General features: G+C 34.7%; 4 protein-coding genes across 4 annotated transcripts; 2 read left to right on the top strand and 2 right to left on the bottom strand.

Moving 5' to 3' along the window:
* Nucleotides 1-80: 80 nt before the first annotated feature.
* LOC145725999 (kelch-like protein 5) lies at nucleotides 81-11,467 on the bottom strand. The gene is made up of 9 exons (XM_081974926.1): nucleotides 11,070-11,467; nucleotides 9,836-10,003; nucleotides 9,132-9,284; nucleotides 8,742-9,077; nucleotides 8,465-8,685; nucleotides 8,267-8,410; nucleotides 4,854-5,031; nucleotides 4,239-4,520; nucleotides 81-962 (listed from the first exon to the last, which is right to left on the bottom strand). Exons 1-9 carry the CDS (start codon nucleotides 11,171-11,173, stop codon nucleotides 695-697), a joined length of 1,854 nt encoding a protein of 617 aa, XP_081831052.1. The 5' UTR covers nucleotides 11,174-11,467; the 3' UTR covers nucleotides 81-694.
* Nucleotides 11,468-11,653: 186 nt separating this feature from the next.
* Nucleotides 11,654-13,072, top strand: Elp5 (Elongator complex protein 5). Its single transcript, XM_081974939.1, has 5 exons — nucleotides 11,654-11,815; nucleotides 11,896-12,204; nucleotides 12,257-12,435; nucleotides 12,690-12,877; nucleotides 12,928-13,072. Exons 1-5 carry the CDS (start codon nucleotides 11,761-11,763, stop codon nucleotides 13,013-13,015), a joined length of 819 nt encoding a protein of 272 aa, XP_081831065.1. The 5' UTR covers nucleotides 11,654-11,760; the 3' UTR covers nucleotides 13,016-13,072.
* Nucleotides 13,058-13,948, bottom strand: LOC145726008 (uncharacterized). The gene is made up of 3 exons (XM_081974940.1): nucleotides 13,514-13,948; nucleotides 13,373-13,462; nucleotides 13,058-13,315 (listed from the first exon to the last, which is right to left on the bottom strand). Exons 1-3 carry the CDS (start codon nucleotides 13,814-13,816, stop codon nucleotides 13,079-13,081), a joined length of 630 nt encoding a protein of 209 aa, XP_081831066.1. The 5' UTR covers nucleotides 13,817-13,948; the 3' UTR covers nucleotides 13,058-13,078.
* On the top strand, nucleotides 13,932-18,071 carry LOC145726001 (facilitated trehalose transporter Tret1-2 homolog). The gene is made up of 5 exons (XM_081974929.1): nucleotides 13,932-14,081; nucleotides 14,727-14,823; nucleotides 16,369-16,513; nucleotides 16,571-16,828; nucleotides 16,999-18,071. The coding sequence occupies exons 1-5, from the start codon at nucleotides 14,074-14,076 to the stop codon at nucleotides 18,006-18,008; spliced, it is 1,518 nt and encodes a 505-aa protein (XP_081831055.1). The 5' UTR covers nucleotides 13,932-14,073; the 3' UTR covers nucleotides 18,009-18,071.
* The last annotated feature ends 1,093 nt before the right edge of the window (nucleotides 18,072-19,164 follow it).

The following is a 19,164-nucleotide window of genomic DNA, read 5'->3' as shown; positions in this document are numbered from 1 at the left end:
GTCTTCACCCTCACGCGCCCACATCCTAGACACCCTGTCGCAAGCATTATAAATTAAATTTTTCATAAAAATAAATCAAATAGTTAGATATCATTTATTATTAAAAAAACTTAAGTTAAAACTACATGCTTACGCAACTACTAGTAAGTAAATAATAAAGAAAAAACCTACGGAAAACTAGAGTATCATAATAGTTACACCACATTAATATTATCACAGAACAATTTTGCGATATTTCGAATAAGAAGTTTAATTAATCAGTGACCAAAAACCGTATCATTTTGTAGTCGTTTGTAGACATTAAAAATAAAAAAAAAATTTAATAGATCACCAATCACTTTTAATACTGTTTATAGACATTTAGTTTGTTCGACTACACACTGGAATATGATGGGGGAGTTAAATTAAATTGGCATATTCAGTCTTCAGATAAATTGAACAAACAAATGATTAAATGCGTTGTGATCAGTCTTAGGTCAGAACGTTTTGTCAAGACTTATAATCCGTTAAATACATTGAGAATTACCACATTTATTGCAATATCCAAGTATCTCCAGCACCAGCGCAAAGAGACTAACAGCAACAAAATTAACATACTCCTTGATTGTCACATATTCTGATATGTTAATTCTGTTGGCGTTATAAACCTGTTTTACAGGTCGTGAAAGTTTACACATCGGCTTTCAGCGCGTCGTCATTCACCACGCTCAAACACCTGATTGGACACGGCAATAGCACATGCGCCAGCGCGACCGGTTTTCAACGGAGCCAATACCGTCCACTCGTTGGTGATGGGATCGTAAGCTTCTACGTTCCTCAGATACAAATTGCCATCGTAACCACCCACTGAGTATAGTTTGTCACCAAATAGAGTGCAGGCGATGGCGTCTCTTTTGCTTGACAAAGTGCTTACAGTAGTCCAAGTGTCTGTGGTTGGATCGTAACGTTCTACGCAGTCAAATCTGACCAAAAAAGTGTGAAAAATTAATATTGTTAATTATTTTAATAAAAAAAAGGGAAACAAAGAAGATTGTTGTAACTATGGATGTATATCTGTTACCAGTACAATGAGCCGTCTCTATGGGAAAGTTCTCAGAAACTTTATAGAGGAAGAGTACAGTCCTTGGAAAATGAAAAACAAGCTGGTTTTTGGGCCGGCCGCCTAAAAACCAGCAAGAACTATGGCAAGTACTAGAGAGATTCCGAATTAATGACACGTCAATAGCTGCGGTCAGACAACTATTCTACGACCATTCTACATCTAAGATCAAATTGAAAAACAAAATCTCAGACAGCTTTCCAGTTACGAAGGGCTTAAGGCAGAGCTGTTGTCTCTCTCGCAGACTATTTAAAATCTATCTGAACGAAGCTTTGAGGCGATGAAAAAGATCATGTAGTGGGATGGGCATACAAATAAGTGATGACAGAACCTTATACACCCTGCACTTTGCAAATGATCAGGTTGTTATCGCACAAGACAAAGAGGACTTAGAGCATATGACAAGAAAGCTACTGTTCTCGCGGTCTGAGTTTACGCGTGCGTCATCCCCCTGTAATTTAGAAGTAGACATGCATTATTGACTTCATCCTTGTCTATTGTTCACTTTCAGAAAGAGTAAATATCTAAGTGAATGTCTTCCAAAAAAACATTTACTGATTAGCGCTTCTATTTCAGTCATTGTCAGTTTTAAAACCATCGAAATTTATTTGATTTGTTTACTATTAATTCTTTTCCGTTTCTTTGTGTTGTTAATAATTTTATAAAGTTTTCTATTTACCACACCACCACAGTTCTTTTAAGAGCTATTGTTTCTACGCTTTTAACATACTGTAAGTACTTTCATAATATTATTATTTTTAAATTTTTTTTTTTTATGTCGGCTGTCATGATCTAACCCAAATTGGCACAATTACTAACCTATTTTGAAAAAAAAGTGGGAGTGTCTATTATGATTTTTATTTAGCCATTTGGTTTTTCCTAAATTCGGAATTACTTACTATTACAGTATTTTTTTAGAAAATGCCTGGAAAAATTCCCTACAGACAAGCCCAGCAGTTAATTCTTAACCTTTGTGAATATTTTGAATTGGAAAAAACTAATAGAGGACCTTTAGAAGCTTTATCATCTGTTCAGGAAGAAAATAAGAAATTTTAAGACCTTACATATTCTTACTGATGTATTTTTTTTGATACTAGAAGGTTGTAGCTGCTTTGAAAATTTCCCGCAAAACTGTTTATTCGATTCGGGAAAAGCAAGCAAGTAATCTTATGATTTCCTCACCTAGAAAACCTAAATCGAGACGTTAACGACAGGTCAAGACCACTGATTTATCTGAAAGCATTAAAATGGATGTTCGAAATACATTATATGATATGTACAACGATAGTATGTTAATAATAGTAAAATATATCTACTTTTGTAAGAAACATCTATTAACATTTCATTGTTTCCAGAGACTGAGATTTTTGGGTTGCATTATAGATTTTTCATAAAAATTTCTTAAAACATATTAATAATAAACTCATAGAAAAAACAAAATAAGCGTCTAAAATGTTTTCCAGTGGGTTTAAAATAAAATTAGTGGATTGCAACCTGAAAATGAGATATGAGATACTACAGCATCACTCAGAATGTCTTATTAAATTTTTAATTTGTTGTATTTATTTTAGAGAAACATGTAACCATCCAGAACCTAAATCAAGAGCTTAAAGTTAAAGAAATACTACATATTGGTGATACATCTCTGCGAATTTTAGTAAATAAATTAGGTTTCAAATTTAGACGGAATTCTATGATCCAAACGGAGACTTCTCATAAATAAAAAATGTTATTTCGGTCAAGATATGTTTGATTTGCTTTGGTATAAGGTTGTTTTAGTGCAAATTTGCAGCCACAGATCTCTACTTTTTGACTGACAATACACGCAAAATTTTAAACGTGACGAAGCTTTAGACACCCCCTTTTCTATAATATGAACACAACAGGTTTGTTGACGAAAACTTGATTTGATTCATAAGATTATAAATGACGTAGCCTTCGTGACGCACGGGTAAACTCACTCCGCGAGAACAGTATTAAAAGAGTGCGAAGAATGGAGGCTTCGGTAAACCGTTCCAAAACCAAATATCTATGTATTGGAGACGACAGAGATGACCTTCACTCACAAGAAAAGGAAACGATAAGCTGCTGTACTGAATATACATACCTGGAGACAAAAATTGATAACGGAGGTCGTACAGAGAAAGAATTAGAGGACCGAATTATAAAAGGGAAAAAGGTGATGGGCTGCCTGAACTCGAGCCTATGGTCCAAATGTATCTCTCGAGAAAAGAAGCACCTCTTATACCACTCGATATAAAGTATAGTGCTGTACGGATGTGAAACCTGGCAATTAACCACAAATTTAGAGCGCCGACTGCTATCTTTAGAAACGGACTTTTGGCGTAGATCAGCAGGAAGGTCGAGATTGAAAAACATAACAAATAACAAAATTAGGGAAATTATGATGTTAGATACTATAGTAGAAGATTCGAGAATTTTGATGAAAATTCTAGAATTCAAATTTAAATTAAAATTAAAATTAAACTTCTTTAAATGCGACAGTAATGTTTGGCCTTACGGCATATTAATTTTAAACTTGGGTCTTGCTGTCTCCCCTTTAAAGAAAGATAGCCGGCGTTTCACCTTGTCATATGGGGTATGTTTGATCCAACCATTTAGGGGTAATACATCATGTAGACTTTCTAACTTTTAGCTCCTGAAGATGGGTACTTATGTGCCCGAAACATATGTCGAGCGACCCCTCTAACATTTTAGGGGTTTGAATAAATTTTTTGTGGAGAAGGCTGTGTGTTCTTTCCCATAACTTTTATAGTAGAAGAGATCCAACGTAGACAACTAATGTGGAGTGGATGGAAGATACTAGAATAAATAATCAGATCCTCAAATGGACGCCGACAGAAAAGAAGAAAAGAAGAAGACCCAGAGCGACATGGACCGACGGAATAGAGAAAGCAATGTCGGAACGAAACCTGCAACCAGGGGACTGGGAAGTCAAAAGAGGCTGGAGGCTAGGAACCGGAGACCGGAAGCCGCAGGACGTTATGAAATCGGCTATATATCTATAATTATTTTAAAAGAAAGACAAATCTAGTTTTCTAGTTCAATGTCCCTGGTCAATAAAAAGTAAATCTTTTTTCTCGTTAAGAGACAGTTCAGATTTGTTTCATAAACTTACCTTGAGGCTGTAGGGTTATTAGCTGGGGCATCTTGTCCGCCCATAACGTACAAATAACCGTCAGCAGTGGCCACGCCCACACACCCTTTACGACGGGCTAGGGGTGCGGCTAAGGTCCATTTATTAGTATACGGATCGTAGCATTCGACCGTGCGCAGACAGCTGGCACCGTCACGCCCCCCTACGGCGTACAAACGCCCTTTAAGTACCGCTACTCCAGCGGAACAGCGCTGGTTCTGCATCGGCGCCACGTATTGCCAACTACGAGTAGCTGGATCCCATCTAAACACACAAAAAAGTATAACAAAACATACAGTGTGGTATAGAAGAGTATAAAACAAGTCATTAGGTCTGTTCGTAGAGGCAATTTTCAACTGAAAATCGGATATTGTTGGCCTTTATTGGTTGAACGCTCACGTGACATTATTAGTTGGAGATTCGTTCTGCGAACAGACGTATTGTAGTTGGCGATTACGTCATCGTGTGCCACCATATTAAAATTTACTCAGGTCGAGAATTACTTCACTATAATTTTTTTCTTAAAGACAACGTTTTGTCACAGTCGAATGTAACAGTAACACTTTAGTTGAACAGGATTTTAGTACAAAAACCAACCTCTCTACGGTGTTCAAATAACTCCAGCCATCGTGCCCTCCCACGGCGTATAAAGTACCTCCTAAAACTGCCACGCCTAACCCATGACGATGAGTGTTCATGGGAGATAGTTGCATCCAGGTACCGCTGTCCAAGTCCAAACATTCCATTGTGTTAAGAGTTTTAAGACCGTCACGGCCTGCGACAAGAATATTTATATCCCTACTACACTTTAAAGAGTATTAATGATGTTTTTGTAAGAATGATAGCAAAAGAAGTAAGAGAAGATAATATTATAATTTTAGAGTAAACTTAGAGTAGCTTGATCACAACTGTAAATAACTGAAACTCACAGTCTGTTCTTCTGTTTTATTAGTAAAGTGATTAGTAATATATTTAGGTAAAATGCGTTAACAAACAAATAATTTAGACACATAACTAGACTTCTGAGTGTTCTGTTTATTGGCCAATAAGAATTTCTCACTTAAAAAAAAATAATTATTCTCATAGTGTTGCTCAATCAGTTAGAAAACTGATGCAAATCATTTAATGTCCATTTAACTCACACACTCGCAAAATTCCCAATTTTACCTCTATCAAATTCATTTAAGGCTGTTTATTCGGTAGACTGTGACTGTATTAAAAATAATTTCTACTATGTATCCTATGTATCAAAACTGTCTAACAAAGACCATGCGAAGTTAAAGAAAGAAGGGCATATAGGTAATATAGGTTTTAAGAACTTTTTGCAAGGGAATTATCTGGAAGGAATCAGGGATCTATTAATGAATATATTTACGCCAACTTTTTTTAGATGCATAGACGCAGGATAACTCGTCAATGATTAAAAGCATACTTCGATATTACTGCTACTTATCTATATTCCATGAATCAGTCAGTTTTTGAAATTTGTAGAATTTAGAATTAATAGTAACTTTATTTCAAGATTGTCATAAACATGTCATAAACAACGGATACAACAAAATGAAATTGCGTCAGCAAAAGAAAGACTACTTAGGTATATTATTATACTTATGATATAGTATACTCATTCAATACAGGAGAGTTCAACCTCTACATGTTTAGGTAATCGTCGAGATGATAGGGTTCCAATTGGATTAATAACTTTTTTAGCTCCCTTTTAAATTTTGTTATTTGCAGCCGGTGTAATGGATACATAATTTGATGGGTTAATCTTGAATTATATTTGTTTACCTGTGGATTCTGAAAAAATAAACTTCTGTTGTTGAAAAAGAACATTAAGCATTCATATATATACAGAGCGTATACTGTCATTAGTCCCATTGACCTGAAAGTGTTTTTACATGATTGCCGATAATCCATTTTTTTAATTATTCTCATCACTCGTTTTTGAGCAATAAAAATGTTCTGAACCCTACCATCTCGGCCCCAGAACATAATACCATACTTCAGTCTGGATTCAAAATTGGCGCCATACAGAATTTTTAGACATTGCTCACTTAGATATTTACCAGTGAATCGTATTCCGTAGCAGATAGTTCCCAAAGTTTTCAAGAGTTTATCCAAATGAAAAGACCAGTCAAGGTTCTCATCCAGATAAACCCCTAGGAACCTCGTGTTTTCAGATACTGTTATGTCTTTTCCGACAATCGGGAGTCCTTCCAGTTTACCAAAGTTTGATTATTTTGTCCTGAACAGGACTAAATCAGTTTTCTCTGCGTTCAAAATTAAGCCGTTATCAGCAAACCATGCTTCAATTTTAGACGTTAAATATTGACTATTGCTTACTATGTTCAAACTATTTTTGTCTCCAATCAACAAGTTGATGTCATCGGCATAGTTAATAATAATTTTCCATGGTTCATCTGCTACCGAATACAAGTCGTTTATGAAGATTACAAAGAGGATCGGCCCTATAATGCTACCTTGTGCTATTCCATAATCCTTCGAAAGAGTCCCTGACCTACTAGATTGACCATCTTTAGTGACAGCCACTATTTGCTGCCTGTTTTGAAAGTATGACCTTACCCACTCCAATGGTTGCCCCCTTATCCCATATTTTTCCATTTTATTTAATAAGATTTCTCGATGTAGACAGTCATAGGCCTTCGAAAGATCTAGGAATATTCCAAGTGCGGCCTCTCTATTTTCAAAGTGCTTAATGATTGATTGTATAAATTGATATAATGCCGTTTGTGTTGATTTTCCCATTATAAATCCGTGCTGGTTTTTGTTAATTAGATTACAGTGGTTCATAAATTCTATAATTCTTTTACACATTGCCAGTTCAAAAAATTTAAAAAATCCTGGCAGAAGGCTTATAGGTCTATAGCTACTCATTATTTCTGGATCACCCTTTTTATACAATGGTTTAACAAGAGCAGTTTTTAGTTGATCTGGAAACACACCAGATTTAAAAGAATTGTTAATTATAAAACACAGTACATCTTTTAATTCGCATATGGAAAGTTTTATTAAGCTGGTTGGTATTTCGTCAAACCCACTGCTGTGTTTATTCTTAATTTCGTGCACAAGTTCACAGACTTCTTCCGGCGTAAGTGGTTTTAAAAACATTGACTTATCATTAAATGGGATTTCACATTTATAAGTATTCGTATCTACTTTTGGAACTATATTTGGTATGCTGTTTACTAAGAAACTATTAAAATTATTGGCTATGGCTTTAGCATTTCCCTTCAACTGTATGTCACGACGATCACTAATTTTTCCGGAGATTTCTTTAGTCATCATCCACATACATTTCATTTTGTTGTCCGATTTAGTAATCCTATTTTCATAATTTTTCCTTCTGACATTCTTTAAAAGCTCATCATATTTTCTTTTGGTAGATTTGTATGCCTCCTTATATTTGTCATTATAACGGCTTGTAAAAATGTTTATTCAATTAGCTGCAATTCATTCCAGAATATTGACCAATATCCGGTCAAAAACAAGGCGTGTTGACGCCCTTAAGATTGAGCAAAAGTTAAAATTGTAAAAAAACACGTCATGTGACTTTAATAATTCAATTTTTAAGCTTGTCACATGTGAAAACAGTTACGTGACCATATAAATAGTTTGAACTGTAAAAATTTGCTAAATCAAACCTACACAGTTGTATATAAAAGCTGAAAGTGTAAAATATATGTCATGTACCTTAGATAATACAATTTTGAACGTGCAACACTGTAAACGCCAATTGACATTTGTCAAAAATAGTCACGTGACCTTCAAAATTTAGTTTAAAATTTGAGAAAAACTGGTAAATAAAATATGGATAGTTGTAAAAACTTAAATTGTAAGAGACACACCATGTCACCTTAATCATGCAATTGTGAGCTTTTAACATTGTAAAGGAGATCTGACGCCTGTCAAAAACAATCACGTGACTTTTAAAATGCAGTTTAATCGTTTAAACTTACAATATTACTAATTAACAAAAAGACACTTACCCCCAACAACTAATAACTTGTCAAACATCAAAGCAATCCCAAATTGCAAACGTCGGCCACTCATGTGATGCGCTTCGGTCCATTTATCCGACCTTGGATCGTAACTTTCTATAGTTGTGGCTCCTTTGTTGCTGTCCATTCCGCCTAAAATTATTAACTTTAAATCTCAATTGTCCAAAACTGGGGTATCTAACTAACCGACGATCATCAAACGACCAATGGTGGCCTTTCTTGGTCTGGTCCGAGTGCAAGCCATCTGTAGACGTCGTTCCGGTAGTAAATGCCACTTCATGGCCTCCATTATAAGTTTTTGACATGCGGTGTCATTACTCACAGCTATTTCAACCTGATCGGATAGAAATGCCGGCGTTAAGAATGGTAATTTAACCAGAGCCAATAGGCGTCCCATATGTTTTTTCCTGCAATACACATCAATATTTGCCAAACAACTTGAGTGAATTTTAGACTTTGGCACCTTTTATCTGGGTCGTGCTGTATCCAACTCATCAATGCATTGAAAACTTGTTCCTCACAACTCACATTGAGATCATCACTACTCAGTAAGCTACACATCTGGTCTACGTTTAATTGCAGAAACTCTTGGTTCAAAATCACCTGCATAAAATGTTGATGAGTGTAGGCATTGGCTTCACTAAGTAAGCTAATGCATGATTGGTGTTCGGCAAATATAGCAATGCCTAGACAGTTGCTAGGGTGTAACTGATGAGCTAAAAATCTTGAGCAAGCCTCAACTACTTCATGTAAAAGCATCAGGCAAGCTGTAGACAATAGAGTTTCTACATTGTCCTCCCTTGAAACCATAAGTTAATTATTGAAGTTCAGTTTTAAGCAAAATCAAACCAACCTAATCTCAATAGTGCCAGTATAACAGTAGTTTACAACAGCTTGTAGAACATCTCCATTGATGTCCACCAGAGTTATTTCCCTCTGATCATTATTGCTCAAACTGCCAGTAAACATGGTAGCAAAATATTCACTGGCAGCTGACAGAACCAATCTAAAGTGATTTTCAAAAATTAAACTTGCTAGTTGTAAATGCAAGTACGTAAATAATACAAATTCAAAATGACCAACTTGAAGAATGTCTAATCACAAGTAGTTTTTACTACACAACAATTTAATATTTTTAAGTGCCAAGTAACTTATGAATCAAAAAATTTATGAATGTTTAAGGTATTTTGGATTTGGCACTTTTCTCTTTGTCACCTAAAATCCAAGTCTCCATTAATATCCAACAGAGTGATTAAACTGAGATTGGTTTACTATCATCTCCTTACTTTAGAACAACGGCTTGGTTAGTTGTGGGATGAGGAAGGTAACAGAAACACCCAATTAACTGTGGTGCGACGTTTTGTGATCTAATTGTCACTTTTTCAAGCACTCAGCTAGACAATTAGATCACAAAACGTCGCACCACAGTTAATTGGGTGTTTCTGATACCCTCCTCATCACACAACTACCCAAGCCCTTGTATTAAACTGAGACCTTCACAAATCAGACACCCATCACAATTAGAACATAAATACTGAATAATAAACATTGTCATACTTGTGAGCAGGAACACGTCGGTTATTCTGGCCAGCTATCAGCACTACATCACACAACTTTCCAGCTTGTAAATATTTATTCATGCAGGACAAGCTGTGTTCAGCATGACCCACACAACTAAAGTGTTCATCTTGGGAAGTTGCAGATCCAGATGAAAACAATGACAGCCTGAAATTTAAACCTTATTACAGATTATTATTTTTTTTTTTTTTTTGAGATAAGGTCTTATCCCTAAAACCTAAAAGTATATGAAAGCAAGGGGTTAAATACGACAGAAACAAAGTATGGATGATTTAAAAAGTAAAAGTAGACCAGAAACACTTTTTAAGTGGTAAGTGGTAGATATGGTAGCTTTAAAAATGTGCAGCAATAGCATTACAAACTAAAAGTGGTTGAAATACCTACTTAAGGAAAAGAACTAATTAAAGAGCTGTTGTGCTGCTGCTCTTGTTGTGTGTGTGGAACACAAACTTTCTCTTGATTAAAGTGGATCCCAATAGGACATTCTGTATAAAACTAAACTACCAGTCAGTCTTCAGTCATTTTCAAACCAAACTAACTTACTCCAGTTTGTAAAAACTACTCTAGTTTTAACTACAAAACAATCAAGCACATTTGAACTGCAGGCTTGCCTAGTTACCTCAAATATCCCCAAATTCAAAAAACTGACTTTAAAACTATTGAATTTTTACTAGAGTAAATTAAGTTAATTTATTAAACTCCAGAAAACTACAAAGTTTGCAGCAAACCATACAGTTACCGGATCATATTGTATAATTATTTTGTTTTTAGGTTTATGGATTACCCACTTGAGAGGCACACATAGAAATCATAATCAAACACATTACTGCCTTCATGGTAAGTTTAATAACTTCACATATGCATCATTTGCAGAAATTACAACACTGTTGGTAGTTTGTGATTGGTAGAGAAAACACTATTTTCTGACCTGTTCACAAACTGCCAATAGTGCTGTGATTGTCTTAAGTGCTGCAATTACCAATTACCATTAATGTTTCTGCTAAATAATAACACCACTTGCACCAATGCACAATGATTCTAAAAAAACTACTAACAACTACAATGCAAAACTATATACAAGGTAAATACAACTGTAGTCTAAAAATATTTGAGTTAGAACCATTCAGATTCCAGTTATTACTGTAAGAACATGACCAACTTGAAAACTTGATTGTTTAAACCTTTATTAAAGTGCTTTTAGCTTATCTCATACCTGCTAAAGTCTCTGGTAATACTAGGGTCACTGCCAGCCATGCTACTGTTGGTTGAAGCCCCCGAGTCTTTGGAAGGACTCCCCACACTTCCAGACAAAGACATGTTAAATTCAATGTTCACTGCAATATTTCTGCCAGTTGAATTCTGTTTAGTTTACTTTTCTTGGAATATTTTGAACTCTTGGGGGGTCTTTAACCAGATTCTTTGTGAGATGTGCTACTATTATAAAGAGATTATCTTGTCAAGTGAACAAAGAACGTTATTTGCTCCGAATAATCGACAGCAAAGACAAACTTTATACGAACATAGCAAAAAAATGGAATATTTCAAAGTTCAACACAAAACATACACATATCCTGACATTTTTATTATTTTTTTTTTGAACTGCAAAAAAAACATGAAAAATTAACCGGGTGACGTTTGTTGACAAATAGACATGACACATGACAATTGACGGTTTTAAAAGATTAAAAAAACTCGCACTATTCCATATCAGTGGTTGTCTCTGTCCAACTTGTAGACAGTTGATGAGACAACAATAGATGTCTTGTCATAAAATGTTACTGATACTTAACGACACCACCTAACCTCTATTTAAACCTGAGTTTTGTTGTTTATATTATTATTATATTTTAATTTATTTTCCTCTACACTTTGCTCTTTATTTGGAAAGTAGCTACATCCTTATTATGTTAAAAACATACATAAATGCAGTGCCTCATACAAAATTCATCCTGCTAACAGGTAATCAATCATTCTTATGACTTAAATTGAATGTAACAGCAATTCTACATTATAAAACCCATTTGTTTCAATTATTCCAGATTCCTTAGAGCACAGAGATGCTAAATTATTTGACTATATACTAAATCAACGTTTAGTCCAGAATCACAAGATTGATTACTGTACATTTGAAGGTGTTTACCAGCGTGCCAAATCCAAGTTCAAAAACCACCCACAAGTATTTCTACATAATTTTGTCTCAAACACTGACAACTCACAAACTTTTGATCAGTTTTCCTCCTCAATAAGCACTAGCACTTTGGTAGTTATTGATTCCCTGGCAAATACTATACTGCAATGTGGTCTTCCAGTCACCATAAGATCACTGAATGATTTAATAAGAAACAAAGGTATTATCATAAAATGGAGTCAGTAGTGGTATAATTAATTGGGGATTTACAGCTGTGATCCAAGTGATTGGAGTGTTGCACAAGGATTTGTTACCCAGTCATTTACAGGATGCCACCTTGTATTTGAAAAGTTTGAGTACACTAAACATTGATGTGCAACCAAAGTTTATGACAGATTCACTAAGATTGTGCTATGAGTACAAAAAGTCAGGTGGAAAAGTTATACGTGAGGTAGTCATGTTCTTTTGACATTTAAAGAAAATATTAGTTTAGTCAAGTTTTGATAATCTAAGCTAGCTAGAAGTCTTTTATCATCCACAAAAACAAATATTTTTTCGAAATTGATTGTAAAAAACATCATCTAACATAAAGTTTGACCAGTTTAAGAAAATTACATACATTTTGACACTGATTTCTGACCATTTTAAGAAAATAAGAAAGTAGTAATTTTTGAAACAATTTAGTTCAGTAAAATACCCTTGTAGATTGAAGAATATCTCTTTGAAAGAGATATCCTAGTTACCAAAAAAGTTGTAAAACCAGAACCAAGTAAACTGTTGGAAAAATCCACTGCAGAACCAGTGAATCCAGAAGAGTTGTCCTCATTTCGAATAGGACTGACAGATGAAGAGAAATTGTCGCGTGACAAAGTTGTTTTGCCTTATTTACCCAAGTACGTACTTTCAGTATGAATGAGAAGCAGTGTAACATTGGATTTTTTAGCGCAAAAGAAGAAAGTCAAATATTTTACCAATTGGACGAAGTAGACGACTGGGATGAGGAAGATCCTGATGACGACTTAGATATTTAAGGTGCTAATGTGTTCTTAATTTAAGTTTAAGAGATTATAAAATTTATTTTGCTGAAAGTTAGTTTATTTTTGTATAAATTTAAGAAATACTGGATGGCAGTGAAAATTACTGACATCTGGTGTAATGGTATCCTCTAATTTTATTCTTTGTTCAATTGTCAAAGTTTTCAGTTTGCTTAAGACTTTTTCGAGTCGGTTACGGATTATCACTTTCCTGGCGGCCGTTATGAATTTATTAAGGATTAGGTATCTCTTGAACCAAGGTTCAAATGAACAGACTTCAGGTTTAGAGTCTCCGACCTGAAAAAGTTAAATCTATTTGGTTTAGTTAACTTGAAGGTTTTGTTCAGTTAGTACATAATTTATTTGGCGCAAGGTTCTTTTTCTTTGGAGCTCTCCAGTTTTATTTGGAGTACATTTCAGGCAACAACACAATGGATCGCATTCCTAAAATCAAAAAATGCAGAGGAAACAGTTGTGAAAAAGTATAAAACATACTTCTTCTTCACCACGTTCTTTCTCATCCTTCAAAAAATCCGTGTTGATCATTTCCTCATAATTTGCATGTAGACGAACTTTTCGTCCTGACAAAGTTTCCATATTCATGCGATTATAATCGTCAACGGCAGCCAAAAACTGGCTTTGCTTCCGGGCATATTCGGCCAGGTGCTCGTCCCTATATTTGCCTAGATGATCAAACCATTCCGATTGCGATCTGGCTTTATGGGGTTTGTCTAGGATTCTTTTGCTAATTTCGGACGGGGGTAATAAGTGCGACTTTGATAATTGATTGCTTGACATTTTCCTAATCGAATGCGGTTACATGACGTAGATCAGGTGCCACTTCACCTTCCGAGCGTCGTTTTTTCCAAATCTTTGCTGCAGAACCACCGCACGCGTTTCTCCTTCTTATTCTTTCGATCACCTTCAGTTTTGTTTAAACTTTCGCAAATGATCATTGTTGATTCCTGCTCGTTGGCGATGAAACGTTGGTGATAATGGTGATTTTTAGTGCTCCTTTAACTCTCTAGTTTTGCTTTGAATGTGCGAAAAAAGCTATGAAATCGTAAGTATTGTTTTTTACCTCTACATGTCCAAAACGTTCAGTGATGTAACATTATAAGCAAATAATATCCGACTAAATTGTAAGATCACTCTCACTTTTTGTGCTCGGTTCACTTATTTACCAAAGTGGTTTTATAACACCGAATATAACTAATTAAAATCGAAACTGGAGCGTTTTTTACACTTGGTATAGCATTGCGGCTTTTAAGTTGTTTACCTCTGGTTTGATTATTATTATACCTACATTTTGGACTTTTTCAAAGATTCAATTATTATTGTGTTTATCAAATTATTTTTGGTCATGTAATAATAAATTTCATTGGCCGCATTTAAATATATTCAAGATCTAGGTGGAGGTCCAAAACGTAAATATTTACGTACCTACAGCCTACAGAAGAGGTTTTGCTTGCATAATTTAATGGTTTTTAAAAAACGTGTTAGCGTGCGAGTAGTATGCAATTAACCTTATTTTTAAACGTAGGTAATGCATTATTTTATAGCACACACTACATGTAAGTAACATACTTCTTATACTTCGTATTATATGCAGAGAAAGTGAAATTGTAGTTAGCGCTTTTGGACAACTTTCACCCCATGATGACTACAATTATCTAGGATATAGTAAATATTTGTTATTTCATTTCAGGATTAGGATATTCACGATACTGAAATCGTTTAAAAATGAGCAGAATGGTTCTACTACAGTGGAAGAAGGAAGGAATTTTCCACCTTATTTTAAGCAAGTAAGTATTTTTAAAAATAAAAGTGACCACCCATATACTGGGTGTGTGTTTCTAAACGTGACGTACAAACGAAAGGGAGAGATTTTTGACTTATTTTAGGACTGAAAGTAATGAAAAGTTTATAAACCTTCAGAAGAACTACCTAAAGAATTGTTTAGAAAATGCCTCTAGAATTATTTTAGAAATGCAGAGCTGAGAGTCCTCTAAATACTATTGCAAAGCTATCGTTAACTTTGTGCTTTCAATTTTTTTTTTAATAACTCTATACTAGTAAAAATCTCCGAAAATTGGCAGAAGCTTCTAGATTCATTTTAGACATCCTAGAAGTCTTTAGGTACAAAACTCCCAAAAAATGTCATAAGAGTCCTGCTCAAGTGTACTAAACCTTCCAAGAATTTTTTAAATTTGTCAAAGCCTCTAGAATCGCATCTAGAATCATTTTAAACATACCAGAGGCCGGTAAATACTACTGCAAACTTATCAAAAATTGCCAATAGCCTCAAAAGTGAACTTTGTGTATACTACCTCTGATAGTAACTGAAACCTTCAGGAAAAAGCCTCCAAAATACTACTGTAAACTTTACAAAAATTGTCAGAAGCCTCTAGAAGTGCATTAAACTTTTGAAGAATTTTTTAAAATCGCCCAAAGAGCGTTAGATTTCTTTTGGAAATGCCACATACTACTCAAAACCTTTCAAAACTTGCCTGAGGTGTCTACAAGTGTACTAAAGCCCCAAACTTTTTTAAAGCAACCAGAGACCTGTACAATTATTTTAGATATATCTTGCATTTGGAAAATTGCCAGAGGCGTAACACAAGCAATTTACAACCATATTTAACACATAAAGAGATGCGTTTACAAAAAATTAAAATTTGGAGTCATTATTTTGTAAAAATAGCTAGGTTTATATGAATTTTCGTTCTTACAGTAAATCAAAAAATTACTACTACTACTAAATAATACTCTTAATTTTAACAAAATAACAAATAAAACAATAAACATTATAATTTTAGCAAAATAAATTTATTGAATCATTAAAGCATCAAGAAACTACTTCATAACAAATATACAGATCATTAATTTATATTTGTGATAAACATAATACAATAGAGGAATTATAATGCATATTTTATTCGGTAAAAATTTTAAACCTTGAAATATATTATCGATCAATTTGTCGTGGTTATTATTTGTTTTCTTAGTATAGTTAAAGGAAAGAATGTTTTTTATTCATTTAATTTGAAATTAAATTTTCAATAGAACTCTTGTTTAGATAATTTTTAATATTAGTTTTTAATAAATAAATAATTTCAATAAATAATAATTTAAAATATGTAGGTACAAGTCAAACAAGTTTTTAAATTAAACTGAATATTTTAACCTTACCTTAGATGGTAAAATAAATAGGAAGTCATTAGCAAAATTCATTATTCATATTTTTTTTTTGTAAAATTATTTCACTTATCTAAAGGATATATAAGTATAAGTATCCTATACAATTATTATACTTGTAGCACATTTAAAATAAAAAACAATTTTTACAGAGTCTGGCAGCCCTGGGCCCTCTTCTCTTAACTGTGGTAGTTGGAATGACCTTAGGCTATTCTGCTGTTTTATTACCTCAACTCCAGAACCACACTACCACTCCCCATCCCATACAAATCAACCAGGAAGAAGCCTCATGGGTAGGTGAGTTTTCTGTCAATAAACAATTAGCAATTCCTAGCTTACCACAGTTTTTAACAGCCTCTTTAGCAGTAATTCCTATGGCAGTTGGTACCCTAATTGGAGGGGTTTTGATTCAAAAATATGGCCGTAAATCCACTCACATCATCACTAGCGTACCATTTTTTGTTGGGTGGCTGTTGATCCATTTTGCAATGAATTTGGAGATGTTGCTCACTGGGAGGTTTCTTACCGGGCTGTCATCAGGAATTTTGGGACCAGCCACTGGTGTCTATATTGGAGAGACTAGTGATCCTAAATACCGTGGTGTTCTTTTGGGTAAGTGTTTTTTTTTTAAATTTTAGTTGAGTACGATCTGAAATGTATTTTACTTCCGTAAGTCAAATCCTGCCTTTAACTTTCAATTTAACTATACAACCAACGGGAAAAAAGAACCTTAATTATCAAATTTGAAATTTGTTTGAATTCTAACAAGATTTTCTTTGCAGGCGGAATTCCCCTCAGTGTATCCGTAGGTATCTTAGCCAGCCATCTTCTCGGAACTTTCTTAACTTGGCAAACCACCGCATTGATCACCAGCTTCCTCCCTTTACTCAGTTGGGCCTGTATGACTTGCACTCCCGAATCTCCAGTGTGGTTGATGCAACGTGGTTTGACCGATAGGGCTGAAAGGTCTTGGTTGTGGTTGAGAGGCCCTTCTGACCAGTCCCGACAAGAATTAGGACAAATGTTGGCGAAAAACAAGGAAAACAAACATTTGGATAGGTGTCAGACTATTAAGGGTGGTTTGAAAGAGTTAAGGGCTCCGGAGTTCTGGAAACCCATGGGTATTCTGTTGGTTTTCTTTGTGACTAGTCAATGGGCTGGCGTGAACGGAGTAAACTTTTACTCAGTGAGTTTTATGAAAAACACTTTAGGCAATTCGGTTGATGAGTATTTGGCTACTTTTATTGTTGATTGCCTCAGACTGGTGTCTTCCATTGTGTCGTGCATTCTTCTGAAGAAAATTGGACGCCGCCAGCTAGCTTTGATGGGAGGTATTGGAACTTTCCTCCCTCTCTTCACTTTGAGTTTCTTTATTTATTTTACTAAAACCACAAACAATCTTCCTGAACTTCTAACCGCTGTGCCGGTAACTTGCCTTTTAACTTACATCTTCTTCGTGACATCCGGGTTCGTATCACTACCATGGAATTTACTGGGAGAACTACTGCCCATGTCCAAAAAGAGCCTGGGCAGTGGTATAGCCTCATTCGTTGCGTACATGTCCATTTTCAGTGTGGTCAAAACCATGCCCGCCATGTTTGATGGGCTCGGGGTGGATGGTACCTTTGTCATTTACGGTACGATGGCACTAGTTGGAACCATGTTTGTGTTTTGGTGCCTACCAGAAACTCGAGGAAAGACTTTGCTCGAAATCGAGGAACATTTTAAGCAAAAAGATGAACTTTCTGAAGTGAAAAGTGCTGCCCCTAATGTTGTAGATGTTCGGTTGTAGTTTTGTGTTTAAACTATTGTGAACATGTCACTGTGATTGTTAATAAATAATTTTGTAGTAAAATCTTTTGTTGCAAATTCCAAATATTTTACTTTGGAAATTTGACTGGTAAATTACCAGTAAATTACAAATACTGTGTTTCTGGCAGTTCAAATTTTGACACTGCTTTTCTCCCTGACTGTACCAAATTTTGTATGTTTTTCCAGGTTATTGGATAGGAAATTTAATGAAGATTCCAAAAATGTGCTTAAAATAGTAATTTTCTTACTCCAAGTGGGTTTTACAGGCAATTTTGTCTCTGACTGTTCTTTCGAACTGTGTTTCTAGCAGTTCAAACTTTGATACCGCTTTTCTCCTTGACTGTACCAAATTTTATAAACCATCGGATAGGAAATCTAATAAAGATTCCAAAAATGTCCTTAAAACAGTAATTTTCTCACTCCAAGTGAGTTTTACAGGCGATTTTGTCTCTGACTGTCCTTTCAAACTTAAATATCGCTTTTCTCCTTGACTGTACCAAATTTTATAGGGTTTTCCAGGTTATTGGATAGGAAATGTAATGAAGATTCCAAAAATGTGCTTAAAACAATAATTTTCTCACTCCAAGTGAGTTTTACAGGCGATTTTGTCCTTGACTGTTCTTTCAAACTGTGTTTCTGGCCGTTCAAATTTTGATACCGCTTTTCTCCTTAACTGTACAAAATTTTATAGGGTTTTCCATGTTATTGGATAGGAAATGTAATGAAGATTCCAAAAATGTGCTTAAAACAGTAATTTTCTCACTCCAACTGAGTTTTACAGGCGATTTTGTCTCTGGCTGTCCTTTTAAACTTAAATATCGCTTTATTTCTTGACTGTACAAAATTTTATAGGGTTTTCCAGGTTATTCGACAGGAAATGTAATGAAGATTCCAAAAATGTGCTTAAAACAGTAATTTTCTCACTCCAAGTGGGTTTTACAGGCAATTTTGTCCTTGACTGTTTTTCAAACTGTTTCTGGCAGTTCAAATTTTGATACCGCTTTTCTCCTTAACTGTACAAAATTTTATAGGGTTTTCCGGGTTATTGGATAGGAAATTTAATGAAGATTCCAAAAATGTGCTTAAAACAGTAATTTTCTCACTCCAAGTGGGTTTTACAGGCAATTTTGTCCCTG

This window comes from Ips typographus, linkage group LG3, assembly GCF_016097725.1.
Source record: "Ips typographus isolate SLU linkage group LG3, UJ_Ityp_2.0, whole genome shotgun sequence".
Classification (NCBI taxonomy): Eukaryota; Metazoa; Arthropoda; class Insecta; order Coleoptera; family Curculionidae; genus Ips; species Ips typographus.
This window is presented reverse-complemented; position numbering and strand designations above follow the sequence as displayed.

What these genes read in the sequence shown, in the direction of transcription:
- LOC145725999 (XM_081974926.1), bottom strand. Translation starts at nt 11,173, where the DNA reads ATGTCTTTGTCTGGAAGTGTGGGGAGTCCTTCCAAAGACTCGGGGGCT. An exon ending in CGACGTGTTCCTGCTCACAA is followed by an intron (nt 9,285 to 9,835) that starts GTATGACAATGT and finishes AAATCACTTTAG; the next exon opens with ATTGGTTCTGTCAGCTGCCA. An exon ending in AATAACCCTACAGCCTCAAG is followed by an intron (nt 963 to 4,238) that starts GTAAGTTTATGA and finishes TTTTTTGGTCAG; the next exon opens with ATTTGACTGCGTAGAACGTT.
- Elp5 (XM_081974939.1), top strand. Translation starts at nt 11,761, where the DNA reads ATGTTAAAAACATACATAAATGCAGTGCCTCATACAAAATTCATCCTG. An exon ending in TGATTTAATAAGAAACAAAG is followed by an intron (nt 12,205 to 12,256) that starts GTATTATCATAA and finishes GGGGATTTACAG; the next exon opens with CTGTGATCCAAGTGATTGGA. An exon ending in GTTTTGCCTTATTTACCCAA is followed by an intron (nt 12,878 to 12,927) that starts GTACGTACTTTC and finishes TGGATTTTTTAG; the next exon opens with CGCAAAAGAAGAAAGTCAAA.
- LOC145726008 (XM_081974940.1), bottom strand. Translation starts at nt 13,816, where the DNA reads ATGTCAAGCAATCAATTATCAAAGTCGCACTTATTACCCCCGTCCGAA. An exon ending in AAGAACGTGGTGAAGAAGAA is followed by an intron (nt 13,463 to 13,513) that starts GTATGTTTTATA and finishes TTTTGATTTTAG; the next exon opens with GAATGCGATCCATTGTGTTG. An exon ending in CCTTGCGCCAAATAAATTAT is followed by an intron (nt 13,316 to 13,372) that starts GTACTAACTGAA and finishes TAACTTTTTCAG; the next exon opens with GTCGGAGACTCTAAACCTGA.
- LOC145726001 (XM_081974929.1), top strand. An exon ending in TTCCACCTTATTTTAAGCAA is followed by an intron (nt 14,824 to 16,368) that starts GTAAGTATTTTT and finishes CAATTTTTACAG; the next exon opens with AGTCTGGCAGCCCTGGGCCC. An exon ending in ATACCGTGGTGTTCTTTTGG is followed by an intron (nt 16,829 to 16,998) that starts GTAAGTGTTTTT and finishes TTTTCTTTGCAG; the next exon opens with GCGGAATTCCCCTCAGTGTA.